Source organism: Pristis pectinata, chromosome 12, assembly GCF_009764475.1.
Source record: "Pristis pectinata isolate sPriPec2 chromosome 12, sPriPec2.1.pri, whole genome shotgun sequence".
NCBI classification, from domain to species: Eukaryota; Metazoa; Chordata; class Chondrichthyes; order Rhinopristiformes; family Pristidae; genus Pristis; species Pristis pectinata.
The window spans coordinates 19,193,411-19,212,102 of NC_067416.1; the positions used below are offsets into that span (position 1 = coordinate 19,193,411).

Genomic DNA, 18,692 nt, shown 5'->3' on the forward strand with positions numbered 1-18,692 from the left:
CTTGCTTCACAGAAAGTTTCAGAAACTCTACTGCAGTAAATGCTTATATAGCAAGGCTCTGAGAAATTTAAGAGATGTTTGACAGACAAATGCTGCTACACACACCAGACTTACTATTGCCATATGATGGTGAATAAATATCTTGCAAATGTTTTCAATGCTAGAAGTATTGGATACCCAAGAGAGAAAACATTCATTGCCCAATATCTGTGACTTGGTAATACTTGTACATAGTTTAAGACAGAAAAAAAAGTGTGATTGTGCATTCCAGAATATCCTGTGTAATAATAAACCATCTGGTTAGCAGCTGGTATTGTAACTGGACAGTTCTGTTTAAATAAAAAAAAACACAATTTAAAATCTCTTCAAATTAAAATTATTATATATTTTTGTAGTTTGATCAAGAAACAGTCCAAATATTGAATGCAACTTCTTTGATAAATTTGAAAGTAGAAGTGCAAGATATTGCAATTTCAACTGAAACAAGAAAGGAATCATCTAGCATAAATCCAGGACACTCAAGTTTGTCTAATTTGCAACTAAAATAACTCAGAATCTGCCATATCTTCATAACTGAATAACAACATATATACTGAAAACCAAGTCCACGTTTATTGTTTTTAATCTCCCTGGGAAGTGGTTTCTTACATGATCCATGAGCAGGAAGTATTCCCAATAATCTGGTTAACATATTGAATCATCAAATTCAAAATAATGATTTATCTTTCTCATCACTGGCTGCCTGTGGGACGTTCCAAGTGCAGAATGGGTTCTTTTGTAATGTAACACATAAGAAAAACATCAATAGCATAAGTGTTATATCTTCATTAAAAAGATGAGAATTCCCTCCAATCCATCTGCAGAGACACCACGCAGGGATACCCATGTCTAGATTGACCATCCCACCAAATCAGAAAAGATAATTAGCTCATTGTAGCTATCAGGTATATCATCTCCTATTAACAGAAAATGGAAGGAACCTATTTTAGCTTACAAGCAGAACTAAAACATCACCTTTTAGCAGTTGGAAAAAAAGACCGCTAGATCTGCAGTTGTTCAAATTTTTGGAAATTTCAAAAGTTAATCTTGCCAGTGTACATGCATAGAGAGCACATTATCCAAGTAAGCATCAAGAAAGTCAGTTGAATCTTGTCTAGGTCTAGCTGCATGTAGGCATGGATTATTTCATTTGCTGAGAAATTGAACATAGTGCAGTTTTCAGCAAACATTCCCACTTCCAACCTAATGAAGCAGCTGCAGAAGCCATTAGTGTTGTAAGTGTACTGGAACAACTTGGCCAGGGGTGCAACTAGTTTTGGAGTGCAGGTGTTCTGTACTACAGCTGGGATGTTGTCTTGTGCCATAACCTTTGGAGTATCCAGTGCTTTCAGCCATTTTGGAACCTCACATGCAATTAAGCTATTTGGCTGAAGTCTTGCTTCTGTACTGACGGGGATCTCCGGAGGAAGCAGCGATGAATCATGCATTCAGCCCTTCTGGACAAACATGGCTGTGAATGTTTCGGTGGTCTTTAGCACTCATGTATTTTAGTTGCCATCATTAAGCTGGGATGTTCTGGAGCATCCTCCTCCAATGAGCTGTTTAACTGTCCACCTGGATTGTACAACTGGATATGGTGACACTATGGAACTTTAATATGATCTACTGGTTGTGAGATTGCTTCACTCTGACCTGTTGCATGCTGTTTAGAAGCAGCTTCACCAGGTTGTCATCTCATTTTCAGGTAAACCTATTGCTGCTCCTGACATGTCCTTCTGAACAGAGGTTGATATCTTGATTTAACAGAGTGAGGGATATTCTGAGCTACAAGGTTACAATTTGTGATGGTGTATGATAGTGTATGTTTCTGCTGCTGCTGATAGTTCACAGTGCCTCAGATGCCCAGGGCAGAATTGCCAGATATGTTCCAAGCCTATCCCATTAAACATAATTATCATAGCACACAACCTGAGGAAGAGTCACCTCTATCAATGCTATCATGGACAGACACATCTAATGAAGCAGTCCACATCCAAATGCAGTAAGATTTGGAATAATATCCAGGCCTGAGTTGATAGGTGGCAAGTCACATTTGCACCACACACGTGCCGGGCAATGACAATATCCAACAAGAGAAAATCCAGCTATCACCCCCTGACATGAAATGGCATTGCTGTAACTGAATCTGCATTATCAATATCGCAGGGGTTGCCACTGACCAGAAACGGAACTGAAGTAGGCATGTACAATGTGGCTACAAGAGCAGGTCAGAGGCTAGGTGAGTAACTCGCCTCCTAACACCCCAAAGCCTGTCCACCATCCACAAGGTCAGGAGTGTGATGGAATACTCTTCACTTGCCTGGATAAGTGCAGCTTCAGCAACACTCAAGAAGCTCAACATCATGCAGGACGTAGCAGCCTGCTTGATAGGCACCCCATCCACAACCACTCACCCCACCACAGACACTCAGTTGCAGCAGTTTGTACCATCTACAAGATGCACTGTGGCAACACACCAAGGCTCTTTGGACAGCATCTTCCAAAACCCACAACCTCTATCATCTGGAAGGACAAGGGCAGTAAAAACATGGGAAAACCACAACCTGGAAGGTGCTCTCCAAGCCACACTATCCAGATTTGGAAATGTGTCACCATTCCTAACTGTTGCTGAGTCAAAATCCTGGAATACCCTCCTTAACAGCATTGTGCATATAACCACACTTCATGGATTTCAGCAGTTGAAGGCAGCAGCACACCACCACCTTCTCAAGGGCAGTTAGGGATGGGAAATAAATACTGGCTCAGCCTGCAATGTCCACATCCCTTGAATGAATAAATAAAAATACATCTTTGGTGATTTGGTGAGGATGAAGTCAAGTCAATTTATTCCTCATCACTCATTATTTGCTACAGACCTAATATGCTAGGTAGGTTCTTCTTGACTCGGCTAACTCATTCATTGTTCGGACCACCAAGCCACTCTTGGAGACGGCTACTGAAGTCCCATACCCCAAGTACACAGTGTGCCCTTGCTATTTTGTGCTTCTTCCAAGTCTCTGGGTCATGGCAGGAAACCCTCATGGTCACAAGGAGAATGGACAGACTCCACACAGACAGAACCCAAAAGACAGGTGTTCAAAATTAGACACCATGTGTCATATTTTTGTGAGGAGAACTTTGTAAAGGCAAATAGGCTGGGAACTACTTTGCCTGAGTCAATGCCAAGTTTGATGCTGGGTGGTCTGTCTGGTATCACCCTTATTATTTCAATGCAGCAGTAATGGAACAACTGAGTGGCTTATTAGGTTATTTTAAAGGGCACTTAAAAGACAAACACACTACTGGGTCTGGTGTCACAGGTAGGCTGCCTGGGTAAGGATGGCAGATTTCCTTCCCTGAAGAACATATGTGAATCAGACTGGTTCTTGTTAAACTTTAGTTTTGTAATCATCACTGCTGATTATCTGTCCTTAAATTCCAGCATATTGAACTGAATTTACTGCTGCCAAAGTGGGATAGGAACCAGGGTCTCAGGACCATTGATCCAGGCCTCCAGATAACTTGTCCAGTAATTTAACTGCTCCGCCACAATGATAGTCATAAAAATTTTAAATCTACTGCTTTCAACTCAAGTTCATTATATGACCATTAATTTTCTATACCAGAATCCCTCCTCCTGCTCCAATTTCCTGACTAATTAACTGTTCAAGTAAACAAATCATCTCTAATGAAGGGCAATGTATTGGGAGCAGCTGCTTAACAGCATGGATGTATAATATACGAGTCTATCAAATTTACAGATCTGACAAGAATATAATGACCACAGTAACAATTTTTCAATAAACAGCAAGAGAGAATAATGTTTCTCAGAGATTATAGAGAATATTTTCTGAACTGTGCTGTAAAATTCAGTAATAAACACTGATGTGGACTGTTGAATTTTAAGTTTTTAAACTCAATAGCCAATTTCAACCCCCTCTAGCTTAACAGTACGCATCCTATAAACATTATCATTAGCTTGAGGATGCCCAGGGGATCAATTAATTAAATTAATTGTAGAAATAGTGTTAATTAAAACATTTTGTGGAATATTTAAGCCTTTTTAGAGTCTTTTTAAGACCTCTCCACTAGTTTTGAAGTATGTATGTTTATATAATTATAGTTTACATAGTACAAGGCATGTGTAATATGAATATTATGCCAAACTTGCTTAACCATCATTGAAACATGGACCCTCCTCTTAACTTTATCCATTGTTCCCACATTTCCCCTGAGCATAACATCCATTATTTTGTTCACTTGTACAAGTAAAGAACATTGCATTAGTTATTATGTTCTTTCCTTATATTATAACTTTTTATTGAATATTTAACTTTAGAAAACAAAATATGAAAGGTACCAGTGTGTGTAGTAAATTTGATGGTATGGTCCTGCCAACATGTGAAAGAGAAATGAAAACAGAGTTAGGAAGATAACTGTGGAAACACGACAATTTCAAAATCCCACAAGTTTTCCTGCACCATGACTTGATTCCTTGTATCATTATCTTTAATTTATCCTCTCTAAGATCATCACTTGACTGATTTATTGTCTTGTTACTGCACCATTTCAAACCTCCCACCTCTTTTTCATATCCTTAAACAGACAACAAATTTTCTGCTTATGACCACCTCTGATAAAGTTGTTTAATCCAGTCATTCCCAGTGTGCCAAAGCACCCTAAGCTAAAATCAGAAAAAATCCTTGGAGAATCTCTTGCTCTTGTATTAACTTACTTGATATTCATTTCCCTGTATAATGAGCTTCAATTCTTTATGAAGCATTTAAAATTATTAAAAATATCACTGCTATTGAATGGTTCCTTGTCTATTTAACTGTACATCTTTAATATTTTCTTCGTGTTCTTCATCCTCCTCATGATGATGACTTCAAGGGTGTTCCAAAGAGGTCCCTCCTTTATCGAACTGCTGCCCATCAGTGATGGTCTCAGGGAGATCTTTCATTTTAAGGCTGATAGAACTTTTGCACTATTCCTCTTTTGCCCTATTTCTGTAACTTATAGTAATTTTTATGCCTTGCACTGTGCTACTGCCACAAAACAACAAATTTCACAACGTATGTCAGTGATAATGAACGTGATTCTAATTCTATATTTCATCTCACTGTATCTCTAAATCCTTTACCTCTCTGATGCCAGACAGATTGCTCAACACTAATTTTTGGATGAATCACAACTTTCTTGAGCTTAAACCCTCTATGACCAAATGCACAATTTGTTAATCTGGTCATGAAACTCTTTCTCCTGACTCCATCCCTCCTCATGAAATTCTCCAAGGATGAAGCAGCTGACTTGCAACTCACTGTCCTGTTTGATCGTATACTGAACTTTTAACATCCTATCCTCCACCAACGCTATTTATTTTCACCTTCACAGTATTGTCCATCATGATATATGTTATTTCTTTAAACCTGCTTGGGACAACCGGAGCTATCCTATTTGGCTTCAACTGCACAAATTCCCACTTGTGCAAAATACAGCCACTAGCAATCTGTCAAAACAGTGTCTTATTCACCCATGCCCATTAATGTCAGAAAGTTACTATCCACATCCTTATAACCTCCATCACGTTAGCTACTCTTTGCAGTCTCCTGAGACCTTAAGTCCTCTGCAGATTGTTACATATTTTCCCTCCAAAATTGGTGAAATCTTCAGTTACTTGATCCTATTCTTTCAAATTTGCTCCTCAAATTCCTCTGCTTCTTTACTTGCCTCTCTCTACTGAAACAAGTTCTCATTATTCAAGCCTTTAGGTAAATAATTTGTTTTATCGAATTAATTTATAAAGCAGCTTTACATCAAAGTTCTAATATGAATTCAAGTTATGGGTACTGAATAATTCTACCAATATTAATTTGACTATCTTCTACCAGAGTTCTGTAATTCTCCCAACAGTATTATTTCCCCTCGTTTTCCTAACTATTATGGATCACCAAGATTCAAAATAAAAACAAAATGGGAAGTCAATAACCTGAACAAAAAATGCTGAATTAATTATTCCATAGAGTTCTAAAAATAAAATTTATTGTTAACTCTTCTATTCTGGGAACAATGAGTTTTAAAAAAATTGAAAAGTTAGCTTGCTGCTCTGGGTCAACACAAATATCAATTAAATAGATAAAGCATTAAATGTTATTTATCCATTCATCAGCTGAGATTAATCATAACTTTAAAATATGTTTAAAACTTTCATAAAATAAGACTGAGGAGAGTCCCCCTCTACCTTCTCTTTTAAATACTCTTACTTTTCATAGAGGCATTATTTAGTTATAGGACACTACATTTAGGGGACTGGAAAAGTAATATTTTACATAACAGGTTGGAAATGATTAACGTCTTAATATAAGCTAATATCATTCACGGAACAACCAGAAAGTTTATTTTAAAACAGAAAATGCTGCTGATGTTCAGCAGATCAGAAGGCACCTATGGGGAGGAAAACAGTCAATAGTTCAGGCCAATGAGTTTTCATAAGACCTGGAAAAATGGGAAAACAAGCACATTTTAAGTTGCAGCGAGAGTGAGAGAGATGGTTGGGGGGGGGGGGGGGCGCGGAAGAAGAGATCTATGATACGTTTGGGATATTACTCTGCAAAAAAAAAGGCATTCAGTTTGGATCTCTATGAAGTCTCCCAGTCATCCTATTGTATCCAAGTAACTATTTATTTAAAACTTTTAGATAAAATGCTTTGAGATGTTCTTGAAAGCTGTGAAGAGAAGCTTTATAAATACAACTGTTTTGTAATGAGAAATGTGATGATAATAAGATGGAAAGTAACATTTGGGCTTCAAGGAGTGGGTATTTTGGATGGGGCTGACATAGATCAGTGATTCACTACTGTCTATTGTGTGCCCACACAAAATTTGAAATTTGTCTGCAGTGTTCTGGGACCAAGATGTCTTGGTTGTTCCATATTAGCTTCAAACTTTGTGAAAGGCTGTCATGTAATCCAGTTTCTTCTCAAAATATATTCTGCAACAACAGAGCTAAGAAACTTTCAAATATGACAACAAGCAATAAGGTGCAGCATCTGGACTGGTTTCCTAGGAGTAAACATCACCAATAGCCTGTCTTGGTCCAACCACGTAGACACCATGGCCAAGAAAGTGAACCAGCGCCTGTATGGCAACTGCTCCGCTCAAGATCACAAGAAATTGCAGAGTCGTGGGCACAGCTCAGCACATCATGGAAACCAGCCCCCCTCCCCCCCCATGGGCTGTCTACACTTTTCACTGCCTCAGTAAAGCAGCCAGCATAATCAACGACCCCACCCACCCCAGACGTTCTCTCTTCTTGGGCAGAAGATACAAAAGCCTGAAAGCACATACCACCAGGCTCAAGGACAGCTTCTATTCCACTGTTATAAGACTATTGAACCAACCTCTTGTATGATAAGACCTCACAATCTAACTGGTCACGGCCTTACCCCTAATTATCTACCTGCACTGCAGTTTCTCTGTAACTGTAACCCTATTCTGCATCCTGTTAATGCTCTTCCCTTGTACTACCTCAATGTACTGATGTGAAGAAGTGATTTGTATGGATGGTATGCCAAACAAAATTTTTCATTGTACCTCAGTAATGTGACAATAATAAACCAATGTTTACCAATCTTTAAAAAGTGTTTGTATTGCATCATGGATTTGATTGCCTAAGTGTTTTCCCTCCACAATTATATACATACAGTAACTACTTATTTGTAGTAGTCAGCAATAACCAATCATGATGAATTCCCTAAATTAACACTACTGCTCAGTCAAGTTAAAATCTTAGCATCCTGCCACACTATTGATCTTCTATCCTAGTCTCCTCTGTCAATTATATCAACTTTCTTTGAGAATCATTAAAAATCCAGTATAATTAGCAAATTGTTAAAGTTAAAAGATACACCTCAAAATTCTTTTGGAAGAGTTAAAGGCTTGCTTAAATTGCATATTTTTAATCTGTTGAAGCATACTGGCTGTACTGATGTTTATGGTCCATGTTATCAGATGTTGATCAAAACTCTGAATAAGTGAACATATAGATTGTGACTAACACAGTGCTGACAAATATTCTGGAGCATGAGAAATCTCAACCAGATTTCTTATAATGTGGACCACAAAAAAGGACATTTTTCTACATTTTGAAAGCACAAAAGCTTTAATCGCTCCTCAGTATTAGGTCACTGTTACAATTTGCTGCTCATCAAAACCTATTTAGGAACCTTCAGAGTGTAAACACTTAAGTCTCTCTCATACCCAGGTTTCCCAACACAGGTTGGATTGTAAAATTGGAGGTTTCATCCCATGACCTCCCACTTCAAACCACCCCTATCCAATTTATGAATAATTGCTTCAGTCAGTCAATAAAAGCAGCAATAATCCTTTGTTATCAAAGACTATCTTTTGCATGATTTTACTAGAATACTATTAACTTATTCTGGTGGCATTGGTTCCTGACATTTTTTTTTCGTCTAATTGGAGTATATTTTTATCCTGGTTGCTCTCAACACTATCCAACAAAACTGGGAATTCTAGTCATTTCACTTAGTATTGAAATAAGTTAATGTATACACAGGAAAAAGTGTGTGATAATAATCACTAATTATTGTGCTGTTTTTACTACATAACAACTACTTGAATACAACTTTGATTAATATGGATTATCATATTAATGTAAAAGTGAGTTGGATACAGTAAAACTCCGATAATCCAGCATTCCATATTTTGGTGCGGCTGGACGGGCAGATTTTCTGGACTGTTGGAAGTTATTCCTATTAATACCCCAATCCACTTTAAATTCACATTTTTCTTTCAAAGTTGTTCCATAATAACATAATATATTTTTCAGAGAACTAGGTGAATTTAAAGAGAGCATGGAAAACAAAGGCCAGCAAGTTTAAAGGGTGCATTATATATACACCTATCTTCTGTATTAATTTCACCATAGACAACTACTTGATATAAAACAAATAACTTTACAAAATTAGGAGCCTATTAGACTACAAATCAAATTCTGTGGTTTCACGGAGTTAAAGGAAAGCCATTTTCAAAATTGTTATAAAGTTAACCCTGCTAAAATGCTTCCAACTCTTGGGAAAACCATGCAAATGACTTTGAACTGCATTGGAATATTAGCATAAAGACCAGGTTGCATCAATACATGCATCTTATTGTTCTCCGCAGCCAGCTCACGGAAACTTCATGTTGGCTCAAAGATTCTAGTTTACATTCTAAGCCAAGTTGTGGAACTGGAACCTCAATGTACTGTTGTAATGAATTGATCTGTATGAACAGTATGCAAGACAAGTTTTTCACTGTACCTCGACACGTGACAATAGTAAACCAATTTATAATTCCCGATGGACACTTGCTATAATTTTTGCTCCTATAGCTAATGTAAAGGGGATGGAAAGATAGATAGCAACCTTGGAAGCAGAGGTCATTAGCAGATGTTGTGGATATGGGCCAACATTATCTTTCTGGGAAGATGCCTGCATTTTCTTGTAAATCCCAAAGCAATTATCACTTGTATTTTTTTTCCTTTCTACCACAATAAGAAACTACAGGATGCAAATTAAGCTCTGAATCTGTGTATGAAGTATCAGCAAACCAGATAATCTCCTTGACAGAGGCCAGATATTTCCAACATTCTCTCTTTCATAGAGGCTACATTATGTCCCTAAGTACCAAGAAATTCCACTTTACCCAAATGAGAGTCATTGAAGAGATCAGACGGAGGCCACTAGGCACTTTGTACCTCTGCCAACTCTTGAACTCCCATGCTGCAGTATCTGTTCTGGGATCCTATAAATTATTACCTTCAAATATCTGTCCAATTCCCTTTTTGAAGTTACTAGTGAACTTACCTCGAATTTTCCTTCTGACATTACAGATCACAAGAAACTACTGTGGAAACTTCCAACCCCAAACCCACCTGCCCCAAAGTATTTAACATTCTTTTGCCAATGGCCTTAAATTTATGTCCTGTTGTTACTGATGTTTCTGCAACTAACAAATGATTTTGAATACCTCTGCTCAATCTTCTCTGCTCTAAGATGATAACCTCAGTTTCTGTAGTCACTCCATACTTTTCATCCCTGCTACCACTTCAGTAAATTTCCACTGAACTTTCCCAAAGTATGGTACCTAGAATTAGTCACAATAGTCTGAGACCTAACCCATTGTACCAAAAAGGTTTGGCAAAACTTGCTTGTTTTCATATTTTATTTATAACAGATATTGATATTTTATGTCTTTACATCTTCTCCTGCCACCTTCAAAGATGTGCATGCAAAACTCCATCTCTCTGCTCCTGCTCCATCAGAGTTTATATTACTTTTTCATCATCTTCCTATTTCACACTTTTCTGCATTAAACATCACCTACCCAATTTATCAGTACATCTACATCTTCAAGTCTAATACCATTCTTCCATGCTTATTATATTTGAGTTTTGTATCATATAAAGGCTTTGAAGTGATACTTTGGTGAGATTATTAATATACATTAACAGTACTGCCAAAACCAGACCAAAAGGCACCACTCCAAACAAATCAGCAAAATAATCCTTCACAATAACTCTGATACCACCACCTTAGTCAATTCTCATCATTGCCGGCCGCTTTTACCCCACAGACTTTAACTTTGCTCGTAGATTTAACAAATCTTTTTGAAGGTCCATATACTGAACAACAATAGCGCTTTCCCTCATCTACCTTCGTCATTATACTTTCAAAGAATGCAACCAAGTTAATCAAATGCAATGAACTTGAAATATGTCAATGTATGAGATTGCATTGATTGATGTCACCAAGAATAATCGGAGGCTTCCATGCATATGCACATCATACACTATCATACACAGAGGGGGCAAGGGCAGAATTTACAGAACAGCACAGCAGTCACAATTCAATTACATTTTAATCCCATTACAAAATTCTATTTATTCTAACCCAAAATCTTTCAAAAAAAATGTCTCTCGAATTATTAACAACCCATATTTGAGTTCCCTTCCCTTCATCCTCGTGAGGTGTCCAAGCCATAATTAAAGTATCTCCTCTGTGAAGCATTCCTCTTGCTCTTGTATTAACTTACTTGATATCCTTTGATTCTAATCTAAATGGACTAGATCACTTTTTGACTCACTAATGTTGGCCATCCTTCATTTATTTTCATATCTGAATGTTCTTTGCCCTTTTCCATAATCATGTTCTACCTACTGATACTGAATTCAGCACTTCCTCAATGTTTTCCCAGAGAAACATTCCCTATTTAGTCTCTAGAGACAGACCCAGTGCTATATCCTTTGTGGTTAGTCTGGAGATAAATTGAACAAGGCACTTCTCCTGCACACATTTAAAGAACTCCCCTCCAATCTTCATCACTTACACTGTTGTGTTCCTTGTCTATATTAGGCTAAGTGAAATACCCCATTATCTACTTAGAATTATTACCTTTCTGAAACTTGCTTGTACATTTTCTCCATATCCTTATTTGGTGGCCTATAGTGTTCTCTATCTCTGCCAAGCAAGCCATAGTGTAACAGGATCTAAAACAAACATGATCCTTAAAAAAGCTGTAAAAGCAGCAAATTTACTTTGCATACATCTAAATTTGGCAGCAGACCCAGATATATTACCAGCCTGGGACAAAATTTGTTTTCAAATATAAAAAGTTTGGACAAAATTACTTAACAAATACTAAACCAATAGTGTTAGATACAAATGGAGAAACAGACTCTCCAATCAATGCTGTAGAATCAACAAAGGCCAGTTTATGACAGTACAACTAGTGTACCACATCTGTATCAAGCAGTACACAATTCCACCTCATCCTTGAGAAGTGATCAAGGCTGCAACCACAGGAGTACTCACTGAAGAGCAACATTCCCACAGCAAGAATACCAAGCAGTACAATAAGGAAGGTAGGTAGAAAACAGAATTCGTGCCAGAAATGAACAGTGTTCTGGTCAGATTATATTTGGCCCAGAAGATGCTTGCAAATACTAGCATGTGCTTATCTCTGGCTTGTGCTATCAAAGAGCAGAAGTCTCAAACTTGATACAGATTCCTTCTATAAATCTTCCACTGTACTCTCCTACAGAGTCTGACGGTGGAGTGCAAACTTTCTGGAATTCTCGCCGGGAAGGCTGCTCGTGGATCCTGTGCCAGGTTAGATCTGGTGCATCATCCACAAGTCCACTCACTTGAATGGTGATTTTATGAGGGCAGGGAAGAAAGGTAAGAATGCAGTAGTGTTTTTAATTATTTAGACGTATGTTTTAATTCTTTAAAAATTTTAGTAAGTTTAAAAATAAAATGACTTCTACACACTTCGACTGTCAATGACTTTCAGAAGCAATAAGAAAGTTTGACAGGTTTGACGGATGGAAAAGCTGAGGGCAACGCTTTGACATTTGTCAAATGTTTTCTGGTAATTTCACAGGGATGGTTTCTGGCCTGCCCACGTGACCAAATTAGATTGTGCAAAACAGTGACTGTATTCAACAGATTCTTCCTTACGGATATGCACAAGTAAACTAGGGGCAGCAGGTAGAGTAGCAAGCTAGAGTCAGCAAAATCTGTGGTACAGAGCAACTGTGCACCACTGTACACAGTGTTGATCGACAAGACACAGACGGAATAGTCAAGCTCCGAAAGCAACACAGAAAAATACAGTTAGGTGGCCTACATTAAAGATCTGAGTTACAAGGAAAGAAAAGGAAATGGTTATTCAGCCTGGCTAGGAAACACTGGAAGTGATCCTATTGAGATAATTGGATAGATAAAAGTACAAGTTTGCTTTGGGAAAGAATCCAATGTAAGGGAAGAAAAGGCAAGAACAAAATCTGAAAATAAGTGTTTAGTCTTGAAAGGATTTACTGCAGTTATGAAAGGAGAATCCATTTCTCCATTAGAATCTAACAGTATTGGTTAAGAATTGTTATCTTGTGCACTTTTTTTGTATCTGAACACAAATTTGATTTCAGAGTGATAATGCATTTAGATCTACGTATTGCCAGTGTGGATACTATACAATGTAAATTTGCAATCTCTTGAAGCTATTTTGGAACTTTAGAATATTCTTAGCTGTGATAATCTCAGCTGCTTTTGGTGCAATCTCTGATTTAATTTCGAATAACCATCATCCAAAATGCTTTGCATTTGATTGTTCCTGTGGTTTTGCGGACTGTTTCTAAAAAAAGTCATTTAATTTGTTCTGTTAAATTATAAAGATTGGCTATTTATATTCTAATTGTGTTCTTTCTTGTAAGGATTGTTTAATTTATGTTTATATTTTTCTTGTGAATGCTGCTTATCTGATGCTATGTGCATGTGATGCTGCTGCAAGTTTTTCACTGCACCTGTGCACACACATACTTGTGCACATGACAATAAACTCGACCTTGACTTTAAATTCTACAATAAGCAATAAACTTCTGACACAGACAGATCAATCCATAGAGGGCTAACCCTCCGAAAATAGAATAGAACTATAACCAAATTAGTAGCAAAACATGATTTGCTTGCAGAATGCCTTGGTGAAGCTCACAAGACCTTTCATAAAATTTTCTACTTTCAGAGTTCGCAGATATCTTAAGGAAAGTTGAAAGTTACTGGGAACAATAAATTATAGTTTACCCAGTGAAGCTCTCTAGACCTATGCATTAATCAATTAGGGCTTCTCTGCAATCCATTTAACCATTATTTGAAGTCAATTCTCTCGGCTGAAAAACTCACCTTCAGGTGGGGAAAAGTAAATAACTCTCAGTTTGACAAATTGAAATCATACAGAATAAATAAGGATGAATAGACAGAAAAAGCCCATAACTCAAGAGAATCTCAACATGCAGCAGTGAAAAATTCAAGACTTTTTGCATTTTATCTGATGAAAATGACAGATAAAGATAGTGCGAGGATGTTAAAAGTATACTGAAGTCATTCCATTATTGCTTTTTAGATTAAATAATTTCTTAAAATCAGGTTAAAGCACTTGTACTTTTCTTTAAAAAATTAAATTATTAATTTTTTTCTGTTTACTAAATAAATGCTACTGTTCACCATTAAATATGTATGCATAATATTTTCAAAATACACAATTGGATTAACTGGTGAGTTTTATCACTTGGTGCACTGAGGTTGGTGATGTGCTGCAAGAAGGTAGATTGAGCCTCTGTTTACTATGGAACTACTTGTTTGATACCAGTAACGTGAGGGTGATTTATAAGCAGCATTTGAATTAGATTGAACTCTTTAACACCACTCCTAGCCTATACTTTTTAAATTCAATATGGATGACAATTAATAATAAAAAAATAATGAAAATTAACTACAATGAAATTCATTTGCCACAATTTTGCCCTTTTGCATAATCTGTTAATATCTCTGTAATATAATGCTTTCATCTACTATAACAATTAGATTACTGCACTAACAATTAGATTTGTGGACTATTGATCAAGAGGCACAAGCTTAAATCCCATTACAGAATTTACATTCAAAAAATTAAATAAATCTGGAATTAAAGCAACTCTTAGTTATGGTTAATTAATTCTGGATTATTCTAAAAATCCATGGCTGATCAGCAACTGCACAATGATAAAGATACCTCCTCAATCAAGTTGACCCTAGCAGTCACTGACCTAAATACCAGCTCTTCACATGACATTAGCTTATGATCTCAACACGGTCGGTTACCAGGCACAAGTGGCCTGCAGCTATGGCAAGCAAAGGGTAGTCCGGTTCCTCTGAGGGTGAGCACTTGCACAAATAATTCTTTATGGAATTCAGATCAGAACTTTGATGGGGCAGATTGTGAGTTTGGATGTAGACAATGAAATGCTTGGTGAATTGCCAGGCCTACCGGACAACTACAGGAGCATAAGACCAACCACTACCTTGCAAAAGGAGTCTGGATGATGGTTGAGGCTACAAGTATTGTAATGGAGCTCTCCATCACTTTCATATCAGGAAAAATGGGCTCTAGGCCCATTGCAGCACAAGCAGAAACCCCCAATGTCCTGAATGTTGCAGGAGAAGCAATGATGTGTACCGTAATAGCAATATGCCCTCCTCCTAGATAGCTGAGGCAGTGCCTTGGAAGTACGGCAATAGCCACAAGGTGCAAGAATCTGTTGTCCTCTCTCAGGGGAACATTTGTGCTCTGATCTTTGCCACCAGCAGCATCCTTGCTGTAATGTGCCAGACTGCAAACTGAGGGTACTGTGCTCATGCTTAAATTACACATTTCCACAACTGGGCTTTCTGGGCCCGAGGTCACCCTTGAATTTCATTTGCAGCCTCCAAAACTGTGGTAGTACTACATGTGGAATAGTATACTTACAGGCTGTCAATACAGAATAGTTTGATTAACAACTTTAGATTTAGTAATTTCTGATTTCAAATTATTTAATTCCCACATACCATAGACAATTTGGGTGAATGAATTCAGGGGCATAAAAGAAAGGAAAACAAAAATCAATACAATGCATCACTGACAAAAGGGGAAGCAGAGTTTATAGCTCTGAGGTCTCTTATTTGGCTCTTCGATAAAGCCATCAATTTATTGCCTTTTCCCTGTTTATTTCTCAAACCATTTTTCTCTTTTCAATTATCTATCCGGCACAATTTTTTGTCACTGTTTCTAGCTGGGCTCTCTATTTTTTGTCAAAAATGTTCTAATAGTGTCCCTTTCACTTGTTGGTGATGATTAATTTATATTTTCCAATTACTGTCTTATACCCAGGGGAAAAACAAAACATTTGTTGTGTTCACCATATCCAAACCCTTCACAATTTTGAATAGCTTAAATCAGACCAGTTCTTAAATCTCTCTGTTCTAATTAACAGAACCCCAGTTTTCTAAGTTACTCTTCATAATCAAAGCCTCTTGTCTACACCTGCTTGGAAAATTTTCATTTATTCTGTCTTTGACAACATTATCAGAGTACCAAATGTGGCTATCACATTCTAACGAAGCACATGCAAGGCCACAAAACAATACACATACTGTTTGGGATTGTTAGGTGTGGAGCATCTTTCTGGAGTTATTGTGGTAGCAGCCATTAAAATACAAATAAGAACAAGCCTTCATAAACTAAATGCAAACCACAAGAAGTAACCAGCTTTGAAATTAAAAGCACAGCTGCATGAATAAGGACCACTCCCTGTAATCCTCCCACCTGCTGCCATAGTCTAGTCCTTCTCTTGCCTCTCATAACCACATCGAAGTCATTCATGTATAATACATGCAAGCAAGGGCCCCAGCACCAATCCTTGTGGGACACCACTAGTCAGAGGCATCCAATCGCAAAACCAACCCTCTACCATCACCCTCTGTCTCCTATTGCCAAGCTAATTTTGAATTCAATTTCAGTGGATTCAATTTGTTAACTTGTCCTGGATTCCATGGGCCTTAAATCTTTGAACCAGTCTCCCATATGGGCCTTATCAAAGGCTTTACTGAAGTCCACGTAAATCACATCTACTACCCTGCCCTCAATGATACACTTTGTTCCCTCTTCACAGAATTCAATCAAATTAATCATCAATCCTCTCCTTCAGAATGTTTTTCAGTATCTTCCCTAACATTAATGATAGGCTCACAGGTTTAATAATTACCAGGCTTTATTCAGCTCTTTTCTTGATAAGGCGGGGTGGGGGGGGGGGGGGGGGGGGGGTGGGAGAGACATTTACTGTCCTCCAATTCTCTGGTACCTCACTTGTATCCAGTGAAGATTTAAAAATTTTGGCCAGAGCCTCAGCATCTCTTCCCTTGCCTCCCGTAGTATCCTCGGATAAATCCCATCCAGCGCTGGGGGTTTATCCGTCTTTAAGCCTTCTAAAGCACTGACTACCTTCTCTTTATTTATGGAGACTTGGACTAGACTTTCACCTACCCCTTCACTGAATTCTGCAACTAAAGAGTCTGTTCCCTTTATGAAGACTGATGAAAAGCATTCATTTAGGACTTCAACCAGACCTCTGTTTCCATGCACAGATTGCCCCTGTTGTACCCAATGGGTCTATTTTTGCAATGGTTCTGAATGAATCTCATCACAATCTTGGTCCAAACATTGTCCAAGATAGTAGAATTCCACCAGTAAAATGAGAGCAATTGCACTTCACATCAAGGCAGCATTTGACCAAGTGTGGCATCAAGGAGGCTGATAAAACTGAAGTCAATGGGATCAAGGACAAATAGTCCAATAGTTGGAGTCTCACCTTTGTGAGAAGAAAGATGACCGTGGTTGTTGTAAGTCAATCATCCCACCCCTGGGTCACCATGGCAGGAGTTCCTTAGGGCTGTTTCATATGCCCAATTATCTTTAATTTCTCATCAATGACATTCATTAGGTCAGAAGTAGCGATATTTGCTGATGAAGGCAAACTCCTCCGCAAACCAAGCAGTCCAGGTCTTCTGCAGCAAGACCTCCTGTCACCCCAAAGCCTTTGCACCACCTATAACCAGATTCCCCCTCAGTCCTGATATGGAAATGTATTGCTGTTTCTTCATCGTCACTAGGTCTAACTCCTGGAATTCCCTCCCTAAGACACTGTGGGAGTCAATTCACCAGAAGAACGACAGTGATTCAAGGTAGCTCACCACCACCTTCTCAAGGGCAATTAGGGATGGATAATAAGTGCAATTCCCAGATCCCCCAAAAAATGAATAAAACAAAACAAAAATGCTGCACTTGAAGCAAAGTGGTGAAATAAATGAAGGCTATACCGTGTTTCCTCAGCAGCAAGATACATTAATATCACAGGTATCTTAAATGAACACAGTGATGGCAAACACTTTGTCCACACAGAAAAAAAACGTTAAGTATAGAGGGATAAATAATATAGATCCATATTTCTTTATAAGAACTGCTTATATTGTCCTAAACATTAATCATGTTCAGTAGCAGCACAATCAGTTACAGTGACCAGAAAGCTAATAGGCAAAAGCAGCTTAATTCACAGTCTGTAAACCTACCAGCACTTGGATCTTCATTGAGCCGGCTATATTTAGACTGGTCTAATTTTGTCTTGCACTTCTCAATGGGTACCCAGATATACGTCTCTGGGCACAACAAGTAGGATGGATGGTACTGACCCTAAGAAAAAGTAAAGAAACACTGGATATAAGTTACACAGTTACAGTAATTAGACCATTCAAATTGTAAGTTAAAAAACATTGAAAAACAAAAGAAAAATGATAACAACAAAATTTATTTATTGTCATCATTGATTTGGCTTTGGTTCAGGAGGCTTTGGTGAGCAGAGGCAAAGGTGAGACTTCAGGTAAGGTTTTTTTCTGCTCTCTCTTATTCCACAGTTAGAGAGTGAAATGGTAGCCAGTGCAGTGGTGTGCTCCTCTTGTAGGATGTGGGAAGTCGGGGAGACCTCCACTGTCCCTGATGAGTACACCTGCGAGAAGTGTATCTGGCTGCAGCTCCTTACTGACAGCGTTAGGGAACTGGAGCTAAATGAACTCTGGATCATTAGGGAAACTGAGGAGATGATAGACAGGAGTCACAGGGAGGCAGTCACACCTAGGTTTCAGGATGCAGGTGGCTGGGTGACCCTCAGGAGAGGGAAAGGGGATAGGCATTCAGTGCAGGGTACTCCCATGGCCGTATGGCCGTTCCCCTCAATAACAAGTATA

The 18,692-nt window shown here is 38.1% G+C and overlaps 1 protein-coding gene and 1 long non-coding RNA gene across 9 annotated transcripts in view; one reads left to right on the plus strand and one right to left on the minus strand.

Moving 5' to 3' along the window:
* LOC127576954 (uncharacterized) overlaps nt 1-18,692 on the plus strand; it is an 84,949-nt gene that overhangs the window by 39,572 nt on the left and 26,685 nt on the right. The window contains exon 4 of one of the 2 annotated variants that reach the window (XR_007957298.1): nt 7,043-7,543. The exons of the other annotated variant lie outside the window; for it this stretch is intronic. This is a non-coding gene — a long non-coding RNA (uncharacterized LOC127576954). Of the gene's footprint in view, nt 1-7,042; nt 7,544-18,692 lie in introns of those variants that run through there. 2 annotated transcript variants of the gene reach the window in all.
* The window catches only part of LOC127576951 (arginyl-tRNA--protein transferase 1), a 131,685-nt gene that overhangs the window by 9,186 nt on the left and 103,807 nt on the right, over nt 1-18,692 (minus strand). For all 7 annotated transcript variants that reach the window (XM_052027778.1, XM_052027783.1, XM_052027782.1 and 4 more), the window contains one exon: nt 18,021-18,141. In XM_052027778.1, the coding sequence (XP_051883738.1) occupies nt 18,021-18,141 (121 nt within the window). The remainder of the gene's footprint in view (nt 1-18,020; nt 18,142-18,692) is intronic.